General features: G+C 44.1%; 1 protein-coding gene across 3 annotated transcripts in view; it reads right to left on the bottom strand.

Moving 5' to 3' along the window:
* pleca (plectin a) overlaps positions 1-20,324 on the bottom strand; it is a 127,801-nt gene extending 107,477 nt beyond the window's left edge. For all 3 annotated transcript variants that reach the window (XM_079523071.1, XM_079523072.1, XM_079523073.1), the window contains exon 1: positions 19,999-20,324. In XM_079523071.1, the coding sequence (XP_079379197.1) occupies positions 19,999-20,083 (85 nt within the window). In that variant the 5' untranslated portion in view covers positions 20,084-20,324. The remainder of the gene's footprint in view (positions 1-19,998) is intronic.
* Between the last annotated feature and the right edge of the window lie 2,805 nt (positions 20,325-23,129).

Here is a 23,129-nt window from a genome sequence, read left to right as displayed (position 1 = left end):
GACACAGCACTTTTTTAGGGGGGGAAGGTTTCATCTTTACAAACAAAGCCAAATAAAGACAGGTAAAGGGAATCAATAGTATAGTGATATAAGATCACAGTACAATACTGTGATTTTGTGACAATACAGCACAACTAATAATTTGGTTATTTGATCAATTCAAATAAACAAAATAAAAAGGTAGTGCAATGTTTTGGTTAAAACAAAGCGTATATTGTTAAAAGGTTACAGGAGTAGTTCACCCAAAACATTACTTATTTTCTATCAATTACACACCACATAGAGAATTCATGGATATCATTTTTTTGTCGCATTCCTAAGCCAATAATTTGATAACCGGCTGTGCTGAGGCAGCGTTCCCTATAGAGACACAAAGAGTCTCCTTTGTGTCTCCATAGGGAACCACTGCTGGTCATGAAAAAATCCATGAATTCATGTCTCCATGGGGTGAGTAATTGATAGACAAAACTATCCCTTTAAAACTCTATATTCGGATTTTAATCATTGCTATAGTGTGTGTTCAGTAGCTGGCGTCTCTCCGTCTCTCCATTTCTTTAATAAACATAAAATACATTTTCAGGTGGGTTGCCAATTTAATTAAATTAGAAGAGAGCACCCATTTATCAGCTTCATTGTATAGTGTTGTGTTCTAGTTACAATTTTGTGCCCTTCCATTTCACTTGTTTATCCTGTATGAGTTATCTCTCCTGGTTGGATAAAACTGTTATGCTGACCTGAAAATGCATTTTCTGTATACTGTAGGCCTACTGAAAAGCTTGAGATAAAGGAAGACCCCATGTTACTGAACAAACACAGAATATAGAGCGGTGAACACTTTAAGAAATAAATATCACTTACTGCACCTTTAAATTATATACGTAATGTACACAAAAAAAATTTAAATAATAAAGTCTAATGTATTTAATCCCCCCCATATCCTACGACAGTTTATGTTTATGGGGCAGAATGTATTCCCAGTTCAGCAGATGACAGTGAAAGTGATGTTGACTTGAACCTTGACAAGGTTCAAGTGATAAGTTGAAACCTACTGTAAGCATCATTTATATCATGCAGACAAAGACAATTAACTGTGTAATTAAATGTTCAACACATAACTTATTTGTGTACAGTATGTGAGGGCGGCATATGCTATTCTAACCAGGCAACATATATTAATCAGGTATTTAAACAATGAACAGCAGTAATAGAAAGGGGCCAAGTAGCATTCCTCAAAACAACTGCCTATTCATTGGCACATAATACCACAAGCTAATCCTTCTAATACCGTTTGGCACACTTACATTAAATGAGATCACAGGCATTAATTTGGCAACGGGGACACTTGTACACACTACTACACAGTATGAACTTTTGGGAGCACCAAAAATGCCATTGCCAAAGTGGGTCGTGTAATACCAGTTGCTTTAATTATTTTATTTGGTAACACTTTTTGGTAAGCCCATCTCTATAATTACCAGTAAGACGCCCTGAGGGCGAGAAGCGACCTTGCCCTAAAGGGTGGGCTGTTTAGATGCTGAATAAAATGTGGACATTGAAAAGCAAGTGATTAGGAAACAACCTGTGATACGTCTTCTTTTATATTCTTGAACCGATTATATGACAAAGGTCTCAATTGTTCAGAAATAGTGTTTGTTCACGAGCTGGTCCAGCAGGCTCCATTCACTGCCATGTATTCATTGACCTTCCGGTGCGAGATTTGCCTCCCATGAAAGTGTCCATGAAAGTGTCATGGCGCAGCCCAGTCACGTGACCATGTCCCTTCCTTCTGTAAGCTTCCTTGATCCTACCTTAAACACTACCTGTGTAAGGCAGTGGTGCTGACAGGTTATGATGTTAGCAGAATCTGTCTTGAGGGATTACTCTGCTGTCAGTGTGTGAATGAGCTTTGGATAAAGGTGCTGTATAAATGCACCATTTAATTAGCACACCACACATTATCCAAATTTCAGTTGCAGTAGACCCTACCAATCTGATCAGGATAAAACAATAGTTTGCTATTTATCCTAATCATTGCTCCACTACAGCAATGGTTTGAGGGTATTTTTTTATTTCCATGATGACACTTGGCAAATCAAAATGACTGTGGCTCTGGGACTTGGCTCGGATGTGGTGTAAGGGTGTTACTGAAAAAGTGAAAATCAAGATCTGGACCTTCACGATAACAGTTACTGCTGTCAACCTGCCAATTTAGAGGTCCACCGCACCTCGACCCAGGTTGAGGCGGGCCAGGTGACAGCTGAGTCACATGATGTGACGAAGATGTATTGACATCGAAACTGCTAGTGTCCTGCTAGTTGTCTTAGAAGCAGATACTGTACCTACAATAAAGTATCAAGTTCAAACAAATCTCTTTCAGAATGAATGGGAGTTGAACATTATTGTATAGCACTCATAGTCAAGGATATACAGTATATTATCAACATAATTAAGTGTTTGTAGGTCAGACCACTAAAGGCCAATGCTTTTAAAAGAAGCTGTTATGATTAAATGCTGTGTAGATTGTAACTACAGTACTCAGTATGGTTAAGTTTTATAACATCCCAAAAGAGAAATGTTTCACAGCTGCTTTTCATTATAATAACTGAAATATTCCACATTGCTTGGAAACCAACTAAATAACCCCAAATTATAATAGGATTTCGTAAGTTACCACTGTCTTATAGGCTATGATGAGCAAAACAAAGCCGAGTTGTTTGAGGCAAATAACAATTTGAAACGCCTGTTATACACTTTGGGTCTGATCGTCAGCTAAGTGACTTGAGACAGTCAGTTGAGGACTTCAGTCAATGCAAGCCTTATAAAGTTGGACTTCAGTTAGGAAAGCATTAACCTCACCTCACCAGGGTTGCCACCACAGACGAAAGCCTGGTATTCATTGAGTCGTGTGATTCAGTTTATAAAAAGGGAGAAAACAAACCGTGTTCTGGTGGTGCGTTTCGCTTGCTTTTTTGTCCAGATCAATATTAGTTTAGTCTCGCGGCTAGTCACGCTAACAATTATTATAACAAAGAAAACAAAACGATTATACCAAACTAAACACATTTTATGTCCCATTTTGGGCGGGAACCCCTTTTGGTGTTAGCATTATGTTATGCTTTAGCTATTGAAAAATAGCAGATCTACAAGCTCATAGAGCGCCACCGAGAGGCGCGCTACGAACTTGTAGGTCTGCTATTTTTGAAAAATCGAAGAACGACTGACATAGAAACATAGCTTTTTCAGAAAACTGTCAGGATGTAGAAGACATTTTTAGAATCTGATCTCAGGTCAAAATGGGTTAATCTAGGGAAATCATTTTGGAGGTGCATGGCATCTGCTCCAGAAGGGATCAGAAAACCAAAAATGGTATTGATTCCAGGCTAGGATAGAGGCTTTACTTTCATTTTTTCAGATCCTTTAAAAAAAGAATTCAAGGGCCACCTGGTTAAAAATCCTATTTTATCCTCTCGCAGGGCCGTGTTGAATTCAACAGTCACTGTGACCTTCACCTCTTTCAACATTGATCTCTCATCCTGTCCTTCTGTCCACATGGATGATTCAGTGAGCAGACTGTACGTGTTTGTGTACAGTAACAGATTATTTAGCCAAGTGCACGTTACATCCTTCACCACAAGTCAGCTGAGAAATGATTGAGAGAGGAACCACTGTTTCTCCTCCAATCAATACCTGATCAATAACTGATTATCAAGAAGAGGTTGTTGCACAGATGCAGTTACAGTGGATGTCAGGCAGAAACCTTATCTATATTTCACCTTTTTTTTCATACTGTAAAATTGTATGACTGAGTGTCACACAAAAGTAGCAAAAAAGTAGATTAAAAAGATCCCAATGCACCGCTGTGGATTCTTAATATAAGGCGACTCTGATTATAAGACAACCCCCATTTTTCAAGACTCATTTGTGGAAAAATAACATTGAATGTCATACAATGTCATACAATACAACCCTGTTTTTTTAGGATATTTCCATTGGAAAAAAAACAGTCTTATATTCAGGCCAATAGGTAATTAACCAGAGCTTGTGGCTAAATAATCACTACATTACAATGTTTCCGCCTGACAGCGATGGAATGCAATACAGAAAAGCTATAGTGTAAAGAAAAGTGTCATAGGATAGGTAAAACGTTGCATTTTCAAGAAACCAATAGTTTCAGAGCAAATGTGCCCACACACCGAATTTCATGAGGTCTCTCTCAACAGCACAAATGTTGCACCAAAAAGACAGCACAGAAATGCATTTGAAGCTATCCTGCCATGTGTGATAATAACTCATCAATTATGTGATGCAATGTGCAACGGGATGTTACTAACAGTTCCACTACTGGAACTACATGCCCCTGTTGAATCACACCCAAAGTATCCATGCCGAGAAAACAGCACTGCAGAGGACCTCCACTAATGCTCAGGGCTTCAGACCAAGGAAATAAACCCTCTAGTGATGACAGATGGTAAATCTAATGTAGCAACTGGAAGGCAACACCTGAAATATTATCTTAATCAGTGGGATGTTGCTATGGCAAATGTGCTTTCTTGCGTAACCCAGTCTAAGCTGATGAGATAGAAAACAGACTGACAGAGAAGAGCTATCACATACATACATCCTGGAGGTATAGCATGTTAGGGATACGTGGCGGGCACTTGCAGTGTTGTTGGGTTTGAAACTGGCTCATTACCTTTGTTGCATATATTTCGTTTCCTGTCACTCACCCTGGTCACCCGTGGTATATTACCTAAGAAATGCCCTGAAATGATCTGTATATGAAATGTCATAGCATTGAGTGCAGCAAACATGACTCCCTTGCCTGGTCAGTCGATGTTGCTGTTTACATGCAGCTGTTGAGGAGCTTGGTATCAAAACTCACTCTGAAACACTGCCAATTTTCTTTCTGCCACGGGCATATCATCACTCACAGGCAGAAACCTTGTATCTCCATATTCATCTTTTCATATTTTGTTCATGAATGAATGCCCTATTTTATAATTTGTCCTATGACAGTGTTAAGTCAAAGTAGTGAAAACTAAAAATCTGGAAGCTCTCAATGTGTTGCTCCACAAGATTGTAGACTGGCTAGTTTCTCTATTTTTGACAATTATTTTAAACCTATATTTTCACGTATAATTACATGCCCAAAATAGGGACACCAGACTAAGTCTGTCCATGGATTCTAACTCAATTGGATTATGTTTCCATTTTCTGAATTCGTTTGGAAATGCAAAGTTTCCACCAGACAGTGACGACATCATAAGAAGTAGACATGATGTGCCATTAACCCCCCAGATGGAAATGTGGTTCCACCCAGTGGGGTTCCAGCATTAGAACTTGGACTAGGCCCAACACGCTATCAAGCTTCTGAGAGTAGGGGTGTCTGGATGCTGGACACGCCAAGCTTCGACATTGGATTCCCTGACTGTGCTAGACAGTCTGAGAAGCCTGTGAGAGAGACAGGCGATAACTGCTTGTATGCCACACAATCTAACTTTATTAAAGTGATATTAAAAACCCAGCACAGTTGCTCCGTCTCATCTGCCCACAAATAAACGAAGAGCCTGAGGGAATCTTCCTCTGACCATTACCAAAATATTTGTTTATCATTGCTTCTCCATCTATGACAGACTGCCCTGGTTAAATAAATAACTATTAAAAGTTTGAGTGTGTACTGTAACACTAACAAAGCTCCACTAGAGGCTGTTCTAGGGTCACCAGGAACAATGTTTTGTACCTGCACATCTATTCTGTATGGACAAATACACTCATGACAGGTTCCCAAATTATAAAAAATTATGTTTTTTTGGGGTGGGGGTTTTTGCAACTGAATGGCTGGAAAATGGAAATGAAGAGTTTACATAGTACACATAGTACATGCATAAACTTTACTTAACCCATTCAGACCTGACGTCAAAATAAAAAAAAACGTTCGCTCTGAAAGAATATATATCCAAAGATTTGCGCCGCATTTTTACGATTTGTCAAAAATAGCAGACCTACAAGCTCGTAGCGCGCCACTCGGTGGCGCGCTACGAGCTTGTAGGTCTGCAGAGTAGCAGACTATGTCAGACTTAATCATGAATCAAATGGCATTAATATCATATTAAATATCAAAAAAGTTTTCATCAGGCTCTCTATCTCAGTAGAAATAAGCTCAAAACAAAAATATTTTTCAATGTTGCTACTGTAATAAACTCCATAACGTAGAAGCCCATAATCTAGTGTCCATCTTGGCACTAGTAGCAGGCAGGGCACATAGACTTTACCAATAGCACCCCAGCCCAGGCCCAGTACCAACATACAGCATGTGCCAACAGACTTGACATGACATTCCTGGCATTAGTCTGGTTTAGCATGCCAGCATCAGGGGTGTTAGTACTATTGTTCTACATCCCAGAACCATAGCGAAGCCAGGATGTCTCTGACTTGCTGCACCCTGCAAGCCTGGCTGATAAACAAAGAGGCTAAAATATAGACATAGAAACAGGGATGTGTGCCCTAGTCCATTGGTTCCCACACAGTGTGCATGGGTTCACTTACTGGTATGCCATGAGACTAGTCCAAGTGTGCCTTGGTATTTTGTCACAACCACACACTATTGAAATACAACGTTAAAGGTTACTTTAGTAACCACGGTTGTATATATAAATTGAACGAAATACCTTTCGTTTATGGGTAGGTTTCCTTCAAAACCTAGCTGCAGCTGCAGAACATTATTTTATGTACTCCCAGGACAGAAAATTCTAGAATTTTCGCTGTCCTGGGCTCTAAGGGTGACGTAGGAAGCCACGCCTATCCCGTATAGATACCTGCGTGGCTACGTCAGCCCTCATTCGGAACTTTTCTTCTGCTTTAGAGAACAGAAGGGCGTTCCACGAAAGGTATTTCGTTCAATTTATATATACAACCGTGGTTACTAAAGTAACCTTTAACGTTGTATTATATAGAAATTTCACGAAATACCTTTCGTTTATGGGACTTTATGAACTCCCGTGACCTGAACTTCCAGTGGGTCCCAGGTAAACCTTTTGGGAGGGGCTCGGACCCTTTTGGGTCCAGAACCTAGTCCTTGTGGAGGGCAGGAGGCAGCGCTATGCTGCCCTGATGCCTTACTGAGCAGCGGCCCCCAAGACCGCGTGCGCTAGCGAAGGCGCTGCCACATCTAGGTTATAGTATGTGGCGAAAGTCGAGGGTGTAGACCAGCTTGCTGCTGTGCAGACTTCCTGAATGGAGACACCCTTGTAGAGTGCCCAGGAAGCTGCCACACCTCTTGTGGAGTGGGCCCTCAGGGCTTGAGGGGAATCCACGCCTTGGCTAGTGTAGGCCAGACGGATGGCTTCCACTATCCAGTTAGAGATAGTGACCTTCGTGACGGGCTTTCCTTTGGTCCTGGCACCCCAGGACACAAAGAGTTGGCTTCCTTGTCTGAAGGGAGCCAGTCTATCCGCGTATATGCGTAAAGCTCTGACTGGGCAGAGGCAATTAAGCCTGCTGTCTTCGTCAGAGGAGAACGGCGGGGGATGGAAAGCCTGTAGGTTCACTGGCACACACACTGAGAGAGCATTTTTGGGAATGAAGGCGGGGTTTGCCTTTAGGGTGACCTTGGTCGACCCCTCATCGAACCTCATGCAGTCTGGAGAGATCGAGAGCGCATGTAGGTCGCTGACCCTTTTTGCTGTCGTGAGTGCGATCAGGAGAGCCACCTTCAGGGTTAGGAGCTTGAGGCTCACGGTTTGTAGTGGTTCAAAGGGTGCTGTAGCCAGCGCCTTTAGAACCAGGGACAAATCCCACGAGGGAACGAGGGATCTGCATGTCCTATGTTCCCTGCGTACACCCTTCATGAATTGTTTTACCAGCGGGTGCTTCCACACCGTCTGGTTATCAAAGCCTGGGTGGCAGGCAGAGATTGCCGCCAAATGGACCTTGACTGAGGAGAGGCCTAGACCGTTGTCTAGGAGCTCCTGCAGGAATGACAGGACGTCGATCACTGAGGCCTGGTAGGGGACTGTTTGGTCTGGTCTTCGTGAGCACCAATGCTCGAAGACGCGCCAGGCTGTGTCGTAACGGTCCCTTGTTGACTGGGCTCTGCCTTTCTGAATCGTTTCGATTACGTTCGGAGGTAGACCCACGGCAGTCAACATCACCCTTTGACGGGCCAGACCCATAGGTCTAGGTCCTGGGGGTGAGGGTGGAAGATCTCCCCCCTCGCTTGAGAGAGGAGATCCGCTCGAAGGGGAATTCTCCACGGCTGGTCGTAGAGGAGAGGGGTTATTTCCGACCTCCAGACCCCCCACGACGGGGCTATTAGGAGCACCTTCAGACCCTGAGTCCTCACTCTGTCCAGAGTGGGGCTGATGAGGGATAGCGGGGGAAAGGCGTAGAGAAGGGTTTTGGGCCATTGGTGTGACAGAGCGTCTAGCCCCAACGTTGATGGTCCCCTGATTGCGAAGAAGAGGGGACACTTCGTGTTCTCCTCTGTGGCAAAGAGATCCACCTTGGATTTCCCAAACCTGCTCCAGACCTGGGCCACTGCATGAGGGTGTAGTGACCAGTCTGAGTAGCGGAGAGGTCCTCTGGACAGCAGGTCTGCCCCTGTGTTCAGAAGACCTGGGACGTGACACGCTACTATTGAGAGGACGCGTGTGTTGCACCACAGGATCAGTTTCTGAGCCAGTTGATGAAGACGAGGGGACCTGAGTCCACCTTGTCTGTTGATGTAGCACATGGCCGTGGTGTTGTCTGTCCTGACTAGGACATGGCAACCCAGGATGCGCTGCTCGAAGTGTTTCAGGGCGAGGAAGACTGCCATGAGCTCTAAGTAATTTATGTGAAGGGCACGTAGTGGCCCCAACCATAAACCTCTGGCTGTGAGTCCTTCCATCGTGGCTCCCCAGCCTGTCATGCTGGCGTCTGTAGTGATGACTTTCCTGATCAGAGGCTTTCCCATGGGGACGCCCTCTGAGAGGGTTTTCCTGTCTGACCACCATTGAAGGGCTAGTATGCATTGTGATGTTACTGTTACCTTCTGGTGCCGACGGTGCATTGGTACATGTAGAGAGCCTATCCATCGTTGGAAAGGTCTCATATGTAGCCTTGCTAGGCGGATTAAATAGACCGCAGAGGCCATTAACCCCGCCATCCGGAGGCATGCATGAAAAGGAATCGAGCGTCCCCTTTTGAATGACGTCACGCACTGCAGTGTTGCGTCTATTCTCTCTTGGCTCAGGCGGGCCGTGTAAGAGATTGAGTTCAGTGTTATGCCTATAAAGTCTATTGACTGTGTTGGCATAAGCATGCTCTTCTCGTGGTTTATTATAAACCCAAGCGAGTCGAGGTGGCTGAGCACACGATGTGTGTGCGACAGTGCTTCTCGTGGAGAGTCTGCAAGTAGGATCCAGTCGTCTACGTATGTAGCGAGACGGATCCCTTGCTGTCGGAGCGGAGCGATAGCTGCCGCGGTGCACTTTATGAAGACTCTGGGACTCAGTGACATTCCGAAGGGAAGGACTGTGTACTCGTACACTTTTCCTCTGAACCCGAAGCGCAGAAATTTTCTGTGCGGCGGGTAAATCGGAATGTGGAAATATGCGTCTTGCAGGTCTATCGACGTAAACCAGTCCCCTTCGCGAATTAGGCGTAGGAGGACTGGTGGAGTAAGCATTTTGAATCGCAGCTTTTTTAAGTGACGATTCAATGCCCTCAGGTCTAGAATGGGACGGAGTCCGCCCCCCTTTTTCTTTACCAAGAAATAGCGGGAGTAAAAACCGTTCATTGATTGGTCGAGGGCCACCTCTGTGATGGCGCCTTTCTGCATTAATGAATTGATTTCCTCTTGCAGAATGGCGGCCTTTTGCCCGCTCGCTTCTGAGAAAATAATTTTCCTGGAAGTGGGCGGTTTCGAGGCGAACTGAAGCCTGTATCCTGTCTGAATTGTACGGATTATCCACGGGGAAGCCCCGGATATCCGCCATTGTGACAGATGACGTGACAAAGGGTTCCCTGTGCTTGTCAGCGTGGTGCATTGCCTGCCTAGGGGAAGACTTACTTTGTGTGAAATGTCTCCCTCTAGTGAATTTTTTCGGTATTGAGTTTGGAAAAAATTGGCGTGGAGTTTTTGGACTGTGACAGCTAAAGCTGTTTAAGGACGCTCTGGCCAATTGGCCAATGTGACAGCTAAAGCTGTCACAGTGTGGGTTATCTTTCCCACTGGGCCTATGCCCTTCAGAGTTGGTTTTATTGTTTTTTGTGTTTTTTGTTTTTTTGTTTTCTTTATTGAACAACGTGGAAAAACATACACATGTGAATTGCACATAACAATTTTGGGGGTCTGTACAACGGTGCTCACAGCACTGTGTACAGGCCCCCTTAAGCGCTTCAGCGCAGGCTCTGAGGTGAGATCTGTGATCCCCACCTCTGGCCTTGAACTCTGAGTGTGGTGGGGAAGATGACCCGGCCCGGGCAGGTCATTTGCGCTTCCCCTGGCCTCGGCCTCTGGGAGCGCTCCTGGCCTTGTAGGGCGGCGGAGAGGTGCGGCGGTCTGCTCTGCCTCGGCCTGCAGGCTGTCGCTGTCTATCTCCGCTCCGGTCCTGGGACCTGGGTTTGTCATCGGTCTTGGCCTTCCAGGGTGCCTTCTTAGCCTTGGGGCGGCCTACCGGGGCGGCCTGGTTGGCCAGCGGTTCGAGCGCCTTCATCGTCTTGGTGGAGGACTCGAGCTGTTGGATGGTCTCTGACATTTTGGCCAGAGCGTCCTTAAACATACTGTCTGGGTGGATATTTCCAGCCACAAACTCTTTCTTTGTCTCCAGGGAGATGGCGCTGGTCTGATCGACCCAACGCCATCTCTCCTGGAGGATGGAACATGCCATTGCCTTGGCGTTGTGGAGAGTGGAGTCCCTCTGGAGGGTGGCCATCTCGTGATTCAAGCGGCGTAACTCGGCCAGGTCTTCTGGCAGTTCCGCTAGCTGGACTTTAATGGACTTCTGTCCCATCTCAATGAGGAGGCTCTTCATGGAACCCTGGAGAAGTGCTCCTGCATTGAGGGCCTTCGCCACGAATGACATGTGTGCATACTGCCACTTGTTCAGTTTTGAGGCTTCCCTCACGCTGCTGGACAGGAGCTGCGGTTCCTTTACGTGGTGATCCACTCTAGGAGCTGCAGGGTTGGCCAGGTAGGCCGCTATAGCCTTGTCCATAGCTGGCATGAAGTCTATGGCGAGGGTTTGTTTATCTGGTATGTCGTTGGGCCCCTTGGCGCTGGCCTTGGGAAAATCCACCTTCAGGAGGGGTTCGTCCCAGGCGTGCATCATGGCCTCCTCGAAGCCCTGTGCCATAGGGAGCTTCTGTCTTCTAGGTGCAGGGGGGGGGGCGGACTCATCAGTCCTGCCTTCCCATGGTAGTACCTTGACAGTTGACTTAGGCCATGTGTGGTTACAACGTGCACTAGCCTTCCTGTATATCTCGTAAATATTGGAGTCATCCATGGGGGGTACAGGAGGCGGGGGGACAGGAGCCCTGGCTTGCTGGTGCTCCTGTATTTCCATGGCATCCAGGTCGTCGAAGGGGCGACGAGTGGTGCTGACGTAGTCCCCGGGGGAGAGGTCATCATGGCCATCTCGCTCGTCCGCGTAGGCCTCGTCCAGGACGTGGTAGTCCTGGAGTTGCTCCTGGAAGGAAGGGAGCTCGTCATCACGAAGCTCCCCTTCCTCCCTGGTAGTCCAATGCTCCCCACCGGGAGACATTGCGCGGTCTGGGGAAGGGTCCAGGCGGTCCACCATATAGCTGGGTGCAACAGCAGGCTGTCTGCGTCTAGCTGTATGTCTGGGCGGGCACTCAATGGTGGCCTGCACGACGTGTTGTCGAGCACGTGGAGCTGGGGAAGAGCGGCGCGGTGCGAAGGTATCCCTTGGCCTCGCGCCATGAGCCTCGTAATCAGTGGCCTCGTGAGCCCTGGTTGCAGAGGCTGAAGTAGCGTACCTGTCTCGGCTAGCGCCGGCAGGTGCTGCTCTTGAAGAAGAGGCTCCGGTTGGGGCTCTGTTGCCCGAGTAGTCGAGCCTCTGTCTCGGGGTAGCTCGTTGTCCCCTTGGCGGGACTTGTATGCGAGCTCGTCGCGGGGGAGGAGTGGGGCTCCTCTCTCGGAGTCCGTGGGCGGCAAAGTTGTCATAATACCTTTGGACACGTCCGAGCCTGTTGTTTAGGACGTCGTCGTCCATTTTCTCACAATGGAGGCAAACGGGACCGATTTCCTCCATGGACTCACGGGTATGGGTGAGGCCGAGACAATACATGCACTCGTGATGCCCGTCTTTGCCCGACATCGTGTTCCCGCATCCCCAGGTGGAGCACGTCTTTTGTTTGGGGCCTTCTTGACAGTCGGCGGGCACCGGCTGTCCTCGATGGCGTCTTTCCCCGGGCTGGGTCTCCCTCGTCAGCGACATGGTTGCTTGTAGAGAGAGGAGTCCGAGTGCTTAACAGCCACAGGTTTATCTTCCTCGTGGCGTGTAATAGTAGACCACAGGCGTATCTGCCTAGTAGCGCTAAGCTAACTATGGATAGCTTTAAGCTAACAAACGCTAGCTTTAGCGAGAGAGAAAAAGAGGCGCGAGCTGTTTTTTCGACAAGCTAGCGTAGCAACGGGTTGCCTAGAACTCACTTGTGTCGAAGTTCGGCTTTTTTTCTCGAGAAGTATCCTTCTGTTTGCTTCGAGAGTGTGCCAGAGATCTCACGGTCCTAAAGAATTAATCTCTCGGCCGAGTTTGCGAGATATATTACCCTGCACACACTGGAATGTTAAAGTTCGTTCTCGCAGCTTAGCAGAAGAAAAGTTGAATGAGGGCTGACGTAGCCACGCAGGTATCTATACGGGATAGGCGTGGCTTCCTACGTCACCCTTAGAGCCCAGGACAGCGAAAATTCTAGAATTTTCTGTCCTGGGAGTACATAAAATAATGTTCTGCAGCTGCAGCTAGGTTTTGAAGGAAACCTACCCATAAACGAAAGGTATTTCGTGAAATTTCTATATAATACAACTATACAGAAGGTTATGAATTATTTTGTAATTTATTACATCAGCACTTGTGTTTGCAGATGTCCCAATATATAGGCACATTCTACTGAAATTAACCACTTTCACTGTCTATGGTTGCCTCTAGATACAACCTACTTTTTCAAGTGATAGTTCAATCTATCAAAGTATCTACTCATCACCTTTTACAGCCTGGCGGAACTGAGGATTAGATGGCTAGTTTGGCTACAATAACAGTTTGTGCCCAACTGTAGCTTGGAGACCAGAATCTCCCACTGCACAGTGCACAGACAGATTTGTCTGTCTATCTATGACATCACCCTCACAGGCAGATTAGAAAGACATCCCTTCCTGAGTCACCTCCACTCTCTGTCAATATTCTAACAGAGCAGCGTAGCACACACTGAACAACCATTTCAACTATTTCTCCGTGCACACTGTGGGAAAGTAAATACTGAGATTGCACTCATGCATCATTAGGTTAATTGTTAATTTGCCTAATTGCTTCCGTTGAAGACAATCACCATCAGACACTTTGGACAGAAGTGGTGACGTCTTAATTGATGCCTAACCCCAACACAAAATTAATTATAGTACACCACAGGTGATACAGTACACTCAAATAATAATCAGTGCTCTGTTCATATCAGACAGAATGGGTAGCAAACAGAAACATACAACAAGAAATAATTTGCACCACAATGTACATTGTGCACAACAAGAAATATGTAGGTCAGACCTGTCACCTACTGTATAAATACTCCAATTGTGGTCCAAAATGCAGTACATGCAAAATAAATAACAACAAAATGACATCAATAATATTGTTTGCTTTCAGCATTCTTCTGAGAAGCCATGCTAAAAGATGTGTCAGACTATACTTCTTGTCATGTCAAAACTATTTCAGCAAACAAGGGAAACAAACCCTTTACTGTCGTTCTGAGTTTGGAAAGAGGCCACTGCAAATACAATTCAACTTTCAGTCTACTTTTAACCCCAAGGAGGCTTTGCCAAGACTTTATTTTGAACAATTAGATTGTCTAGGTATTTCATTGGAGTCTTATTTACAAACAAACTAATGAAATGAACTTATCCAGTATAGTTTATCTTCAGAAAGGCTTGTGACCTGATGAAAGACTGTGATACTACTGCCAGGTAAAGTGGTGTGACCATGCTCAGCTTTGCCCAGGAGTTGTTCAGACTAATACAAGCATTACAGCATGGGAAACACAGATGCTCACAATATAATAGACCCTCCAGTGCTGTGTAGCCATGAATAGTACAAAATGACAGAATTATGTGGTAAAACACACATCAGTCGAACATATGAACAAATGGAGACAAAAACAGGGAACCTTACAAAACTATGTGAAATAGCACATAGGTGAGAAGGCCCCTATAAATCCTAGGACAGCCATTATTCAGGTAACTCTGGACAGTCACCCATATCTGAGAAAGTGCTGCACCTTGGGCCAAGGTTTAGGTAGAGTCTAGATGTGAATATTAAGTGAAAATGATGTATGACAATCTCTTCTGTGAGTGTCTGCACCAGACAATATGTCAGAACACTGCCTCTGTTGATACTAATGGGATTATGTCAGCAAATGATTGGCCGGCTTGGAGCCCACTCACAAAAGACATGTGACGCTTTTCCATTATTAACTGGGGACTCATTCATGGGTTTCTGACTTTCTGTATACATGGTTGACAGTAATAGGACTGACCATCAGGACTATTAAGTCTCTGATGAATGAACTAAATGGATAGGTTCACAAAAGATACTGCTGGTGGCGCCTTTCCACCACCCTCATGCCAAAATATCTTTGCAGATTCCAGGATGAACCATACGTATTCTGGTTAGAGATGCACAATATAATCGGTAGTGTAATAGGAATCGGCCATATAAATACCATATCGGTATTGGATTGGTCTCAAAATAATCCATATTATTTTCACCGATATTGATGATGCAATAATAATGTGACCGTCAATGGCTAAATTCTACATTTAATTTGTGTACTCTCAAAACTCGAAAAAGAGTATATTTATTTATTGATTGAATACATTATTGTCACTTTGGGCCAAGCCCCTATAAGGCCTAGGCTTGTTTCCATTGTGGTCCTCTGTATAATATCAGAATCGGTCAGAATCGGTATCGGCAGATATGTCCCTGCAAATAATCGGAGATCGGATATTGGTCATAATTTCATAATCGTGCACCCCTAATTCTGGTAACCTGATGGATTTTCTTCTATCGCCACAAATGTAGACCAATTTCAAGTTGGGTGTAAGGAGCAGCATGGACTCCAGGAACCTGTTGACAAGTGAACTTGTTGACAAGTTCACTGACTAAGTTGTGCGTTTAGATTTTTAGTCACAATTGCCATCACTGTGAGAAGAATATAAGTACTTTTGTATTGCATTTTAAAATGGGACAAAGCCAGGTTTTAAGCAACTGGGCATTGCAGTACTACTTTATTGTGATGGCCTTATTCTAGTATATTAACAACAGTATATAAATATAATAACAAAATATATTAAGCCACGATATTACAGCCATAATAGTTTATAAGTTGTTGGCCCATTGGCCAAAGGGCAATTATATAAACTACTTGCACAGAGACGCACAAATAGTACTACAAATAGTAATAGTAATAATAAAAATAATAATATCCGATTCCTAACACATGATTTCTCTGTGTACACAGTAAATTGTTAATTTATCCATTAATAACTCAGAGTATACAAGTGTAACCAAACACGCCCACCCATTTGGTAACATTTGTATACTCTCTGTGAAATGAACCCAGAGGATTTCACTGTGTATTTAAAGCTGCAATCCTCAGACTAATTCCTCTCTACTGCTGCCCATCCAAGCCAACCAAAGAGCTGCTCGTGTATCATTGTGTGTGCAGATTCACTATAAGTCCACTCCATTCCCCAAAGAGCAGCTGTGTGTATGTTTGCCACGTGTACTGCATATTATTACTACTATTATTACTACTAGTACTAGTATAGTACTTGTGCATACACTGTATAACACAGTGCATGAACATGCACAACTGAGATTCTATTTATGAATGCCAGGTCATGTTGCATGAAACCGATCTGAAAATGTACTGGAAGTAAAGAGTGGAGGGAGGGTGGGGTCTCTGTAGTGACAGTGGCTTATCAGACAAGTTTTTCGTAACCTTTTTAGAAGTGATCTCTATAACTTCAGACATGCATGCATTGCATTCTGCTAAGCAGGCGTCTGGTATAGCTGCATGATGTGTAAATGTCTTCACTCATTGTAGGTGCTTAAATTTTTGAGTGGTGCAACCACTCCTATAGACCTCTATGTGTGTGTGTGTGTGTGTGTGTGTGTGTGTGTGTGTGTGTGTGTGTGTGTGTGTCTATGTCCGAGCACGAAAATGTGTCCGAGTGCAAAAGCCACTCGGACAGTTATAGCCACTGTGTCACTGTTGCACAGCCTAACACACACAGGCCAGGGAGGAGGGCTTGTACAGTACAGTACAGTACAGTACAGTACAGTACAGTACAGTACAGTACAGTACAGTACAGTACAGTACAGTACAGTACAGTACCACTCACTTCAGACGGGTCTGATTTTATTTTATTTTTAATCCACATCCAGCGTAAACAAAGCACTTACACAGGTAGGTTCTGCAATGGGTCTTCTGTTAACTTAGGTTCTGCAGATGGTTGGCCTCCATTATTACTCAAAAATATAGTTTGCATTGTTCCCTTTAAGACTATTTCAGGTTAAAGCTATTGAATTGCAGAGAAAGGCAGTCTAATAAACTCATGACCTGTGGGAAAATGTTACCTTAAGACTCTAAGATTTAACTTATCACTGTGTAAAAATGACGAAGAAAGATGTGGAATTGTGTGGAGCTGCATTTCTAGTAGATATCACAGTGCAAACGTCAACCGGTTTCAACAACAATGATGTTGTGTTTTTCCCAGGGTGTTTCTCTGAAACATTGACCCTTAAGCATATTGAGGGATGACATCATCAGGGAGGATATCTGGTAAGACCTGAAATAACCCCACTCAGGGGGTCATCTCCACACTGTGCTATGGTCACTGGAATTAATGGTTGGCAGGTGCAGTACCACACACACACACACACACACACACACACACACACACACACACACACACACACACACACACACACACACACACACACACACACACACACACACACACACACACACACACACACACACACACACACACACACACACACACACACACACACACACACACACACACACACACACACACACACACACACGTAGGTACTGCAACTAAGGGGAAACTCAACTATGGGGAAACTCGGACAACTTCAATGTTTCTCCTCAATGTTCAAATGCTTAATTCATACGAAGGTCTCACATACCGGAAATGTTGGTCTTGTTGTGAATCTTTGGACTAAACTAGGCTTAAATGTTGTGTGAGAAACTCACGGATTGTGGCTGCACAAGTTTGAATTAAATTCTGTATGATGACACCAACTTCTTGTCTCATTGCTATCTTCACAGTCTTTCATACTGCCATCTGAAAACTACAGTCTCTCTACGTGAGATACCTGACCTAGATGTCATGTCCTTTCAACCAGAATAACTTTAAAAGTGACAGGCTAAACTCAAATGATATATTTGAGGTGAGTATTTCAAGCCAAGCCATGCTTAACATGAACAGATGTCTACAGTTACTATTATGACAAACAGCCATTCCATGGCAATCCAGACTGTCAGGACATTGTGACCATGTTTGACCTGGGCCAGCGGCTGCCAGAAGAGCAGGAGCTCCCGTCACAGAAGTGACTCAGTGAGGAGAGCTAAAGAGAAGCATGCGCTTTGTTATTATTTAATTTTTACAAGGCAGGAACAGCATCAGGTGCAAGTGTAGGATGGTGGTGTGGGATGCTCACAATTCTCTCAGCAGCAATGAACCAACCACCAAAAAGAGGAGCAGGAAGTCAGATGTTGGCAGAGAGCAGAGGGTCTGACTGGGGACATGGAACAACAGACTGGTTCCAGACGGGCTCTGAGGGGTTGTCACCCACAGTGACCTGCACTGTGGGGGATTGCATGGGAAGAAAATGACTAGACCAGTGAAACTGCATGGATGGATTCTGTTTCCCAGCAGTAGCACAGCAGATTCAAGGCCAAGATCACTTGTTTGTTTCAGTTGTAAAATATCTCTATCTCTACTGAACATAACTGTTGACTGTTATGTTTGCTCGTTTGGTTTTAATCCAAAGCCCCATTTTGAATTGATATACTGTAGTTATACATGCTCCCAGATTGGATATTTTTTTGGAACATGTTGGTCATGGTGCAGCTCCACTAGTAGAAAACAAATCATTCCTACGGTAAATTAATCTGAAATATCCATTAACAAGTGATAGTACAACTGTCTGTCCCTATACATTTCTGAACAGACAGCAAACCCAGCCAATAAATAATGCTAACCTTCACAGAACTACTATCAGGTGAACACACAGATACAGTATGTGCTACCTTCGTTGAAGACTCTCCATTTAATTAAAGTGCGCTGTGGGCATGGGCCCTGTGCCATTCAACCAGGGAAACAAATGTAGCACCTCTCTGTGCCCACATAGCCACAGTGATTCCACTGAGACATGTGAGGTTGATAGTAGAAACAAAACCAGATCAGGCGCAACAGGATTCCTCTGTGTGCTATAGATACACAGGCCGGCTTCTAATACTGGCATCAACGCTCCTCTGGTGACCCCATTCTGGGGTGAAAATTCTGATAATTCTGGTGAAGAGATTTGGTGTAGAACGAAAAAGGAGGTCCCTAGGATAGACCCCTGGTTAAATGACAACTTTACTGTAAAGTCTAGCAAACCCTGTGAGATATTTTTTCGGACACAGAACTGGCCGGTAGTACTTTCACGTGTTTACCTTCTCTCTCTCTTTACCTATATATCTTTCCTTCAGAGCATAGGGGGCAAAGGGGGCAGCGGTGGCCTAAGGGTTAGAGGAGCGCCCTTGTTGCCGAAAGGTTGCCGGTTCGATTCCCCGGGCGGGCAGGAAAGATCTGGGTGGGGAAGTGATTGTCATCAGTCACCCAACACCGCTGAAGTGCCCTTGAGCAAGGCACTGAACCCCCAACTGCTCCCCCTGGAGCTGCTTAGTGGCCAACAGTATAAGACTGTGGTTGTACTGGTCAGCTCCCAGGTTTTAATGTGTGCGTGTGTGTGTGTCTGTCTGTGTTTCTATGTGCAGGGCGTTGCTGAAAATGAGCACCTGTGCTCAGCTACTTCCCTGGGTAAATAAAGAATAATTAAAAAAAAAAAAAAGCATGTGCTTCTCCTCTCCTGCAGATTCTACCAAACTAACAGAACTACCCAAGTTTATTCATGCATTGCTACCATTACAAACATTTCACTATTCATTGTATGTAATGTCACTTCCATTACAGAAGCATCATGGTTCCCATTTGACTGAGGGCCCTCCTGAAATAGAGTACATCTGTGCAAATCAATATGGAACCAATTAATGTTGGACAGCCAGGCAGGTTTTAGAACCCCCCACACACATACAATATACACACCTCCCACTTGCAAGCCCTGCAAGATTATTCTCTCTCATACACACCTCCCACTTAGCCAAGTATGTACTAAGTAAAGTATGATCTTTGACACACACACACACACACACACACACACACACACACACACACACACACACACACACACACACACACACACACACACACACACACACACACACACACACACACACACACACACACACACACACACACACACACACACACACACTTCTAAATGATTCTCATTGACATGCCATTTACCAGTAGTTCAGCCACTGAAGGCTGACAGAAGAGGAGGTGGTGGAGGTGTGGTGTGATGAGAAAGAGCGAGAGAGAAGGAAGAGGTGGTCATGGTGGAGCATGTGTGGTGTTGTTACCTTTATACTTCTCCCTGACGTTCTCGTATGCCTGCACATAGTCCTGCTCTTCTGGGAGACGCTGGCCCGGGTCAAACATGGACATAATGGCCTGACAGTCTGGGTACCACTTCTGTCCTTAAAGTCGCCGGGTCCTTCCGTTAACTTCTTTAACTTTTCACTTTCCCCAACTCACTCTAACTGCTGCCCTTCTGCTCTGAGATCACCCAGCCCTGCTGTCTGTCTGTCTGTCTGTCAGCATGTGTGTCTCTCAGTCTGTCCCTTCCTTCTGTCTCTCTCTCTGTCTGTCTGTCTCTCTCTGACCAACACTCACTTACAGAGTATTCCCTCTAAAGCAGTGGATTTAGTTCCGGACCACCACCCACCTCCACCACACCAACACTACCACCACCACTACCACCACTGCACCCCTCCTCTCTGTTTGAGAAATACCAACACACACGTCAAACCCTCCTCCTTAAAGGCACAGAGACTCACAGACCACAGGGTCTGATATTAGGAGAGAGACACAGGCACCATGCAACTCCCCCCGCGCGCACACGCGCACACAGACACACAAACTCAGCTCCACCCCAAAACAAGAGAAAGGCACACATGGCTACACAGTTAACCTAACTCAGAGAGAGTGCAACAATGGAACCTTCAGAGTTAAATCGATACTGAGGATTTTGCAGTGCACACCAGCAGGAGCATATGACTGAGCATGACTACATGGAAGGTTATACGAGTTCTGATTACACAGGGGGGAAACTGACAGGTTTGGCGCATCATGGGCATGGCTATGTGCAGCTTAAAAGAAAATAATAATAAAAGGTTACACTTAGGCCTACACAATATTGTATTCTTCAAAACCATGTGTTATTCCCAGAACAGGATGACGGCAGATTGTAAAGTTTGATGCCAGAAGACCACACCTCTAAAGCTGAGAGAACCCTGACTGGAGCAACAATAACTGTAGTTGTCCTGGTTTAAACCATTAAGACTCAGTCTTAAATCAGTAGTTCTCAAACCTTTTTTGTAATTCAAAATGATTCAACACTTTCAAGATTTTATTTTAAATGTTCAAAAATAGCAGATGTACAAGCGTACATCGCGTCACTTTATCAGCTATTTTTGAATAGCCAAAGCTAATGACACAGATGCTTTCCCAGTTTTAATGGGTTAAACCACAGCATTAGGCGACTACTATCATCATGCTATCAACTTAAGAGGAAAACAAACATTGACAGCAAAAAGGGCTATTTTCAGCAAAAGGATTTGGAGTAGAATAGATGGTGTCGTGTATTATGTACATAAATGAACCATATTTGGAAAAGGGAGGGGGTCTAGTATAGACCCCTGCGGAACTCCAGTCAATGCTATATTACTGTGTCAATTGACATTACTCGGTTTCTACCAAATGCTGTAGCTAACTTACAAATGTTAGCCGACCAAAAGCAACAACCCTGTCAATCAGGATTGGGAACAGTTGACTTAGAAAGAACTACCTTTGGACATAAAAACATTATTATGATAACAGCAGTTCAATTCCTTTTGAATGCTGAAGAAAACTTGCTTCCTGAACTGATTGAATTGCAAAGGGAATTGTCCTCTGCTGCCAATAGCCTATATCTCAACAAAAAGTGAAAGGACTTATTTTCTTTTCTTACAGCATCCAAGTTTCACTTCTCTATGCAGATTTCCTAACTGTGGGAAAGTAAAGCCTGATTTTAGAGTTTGTTATTGGATGACAAAAATAGCCAATCTACAAGCTTGGTATATAGTTTTTGTATAAATGATGTATAAATTAAGCATTAGGAATCAATTAAGTGACATTTACACAGATTCTGACAATAGTGAAGAGATACCATATATACCATAGAAACGGGAAGATGAACAGGAAGATTCATTGGTACTCTGTGTTTAGTGAGTGATTTGAAAGAAATTGAAAATGAAATTCATTTTTTGTTTTACTGCCCATTATATGATGAATTAAGACATATTTTTATTTTGTAAAATGACAACCATCTGTGGAGATGGTATGAGGACTACTAAAAACTTTTGCTTTAGGAAAGGTATTTTTGCTTTAGCAGACTTTTTATGCAAAGCGTGGGAAAAAAGGCTGAATGTTTTGTTTGTGTAAAAAAAGAAGAAAAGAATGTTTTCATTTTATTGTACACTTATGCAATAGTAAAGCAATGATTTGTATGGTGTGTCCTATAAGTCCATGTGGGCTGGGCCCCTCGGGTGCATGACACATAAATAAAGAATCTATTTATCTATCTACTGGCAATATACTGTACACTCAAAGACTACAGTCACTACAGCTGAAGGAAATGACTGAGATGAGTGTGGATTCCAAGACATATTGGAACAGCTACAGTACATGTACAGTATGGGGTCTTCCTGCAAGGAAACTGTGATTGGAAAGGCTGTCTGGGAGTCATCTTCAACAGGGAAATAGATATCAGAGGAAATGGACTACAAATATGAACCACTCAAAGAGGAAATTGAATGTGTGTAAAGTGTGGAAAAATACTTTATTCATACTCGCATATGCTGGCAATGATATTGATCAGGGTGGCATGTGACATGCTTGCATGCATTCATGCATGATTGTGCATGCGTTTGTGTGCATGTATTTAAAGGAGAAGGGCAGAGAGGCACAGTTTATATGTGTATTGTACATGCATGTGTGTAAAAGAATGTAAACATGCCCATAACATGTATGTAATGAGATCCATATCCTGACAGACTTCATCCAGTTTACAACCACAAGGAGGTTTCTAAGTTGATTCTATTTAACACACTGAAAGACCTCCTACTACACTGGTTCTCACTTCTCAACCTTTTGTATTTTATTTCAAGGGCCCCCCAGTTTGATAACACAACCACATGCTGGAATTCAGTTCTGAAGACAATCGCCAAAAGGTCATACAATTTATGTTGCTAATCTATTGTCTATTTCAGACTTGCCATTTATTCATTTTGTGGATCCATTTCAGATTGTTTCAAACTAATGTAACAACTATTCAATCATGCTGTATATGAATATTGTATCATGATATCATATTGCTATTGAGCCAACAGGTATCTGTTTAGATGCACACCTAGCATTAATTAAGAACAAATAATGTTTTTATTTCATCTCT

The sequence above is a fragment of the Electrona antarctica genome (assembly GCF_951216825.1).
Source record: "Electrona antarctica genome assembly, chromosome: 15".
NCBI lineage: Eukaryota > Metazoa > Chordata > Actinopteri > Myctophiformes > Myctophidae > Electrona > Electrona antarctica.
This window is presented reverse-complemented; position numbering and strand designations above follow the sequence as displayed.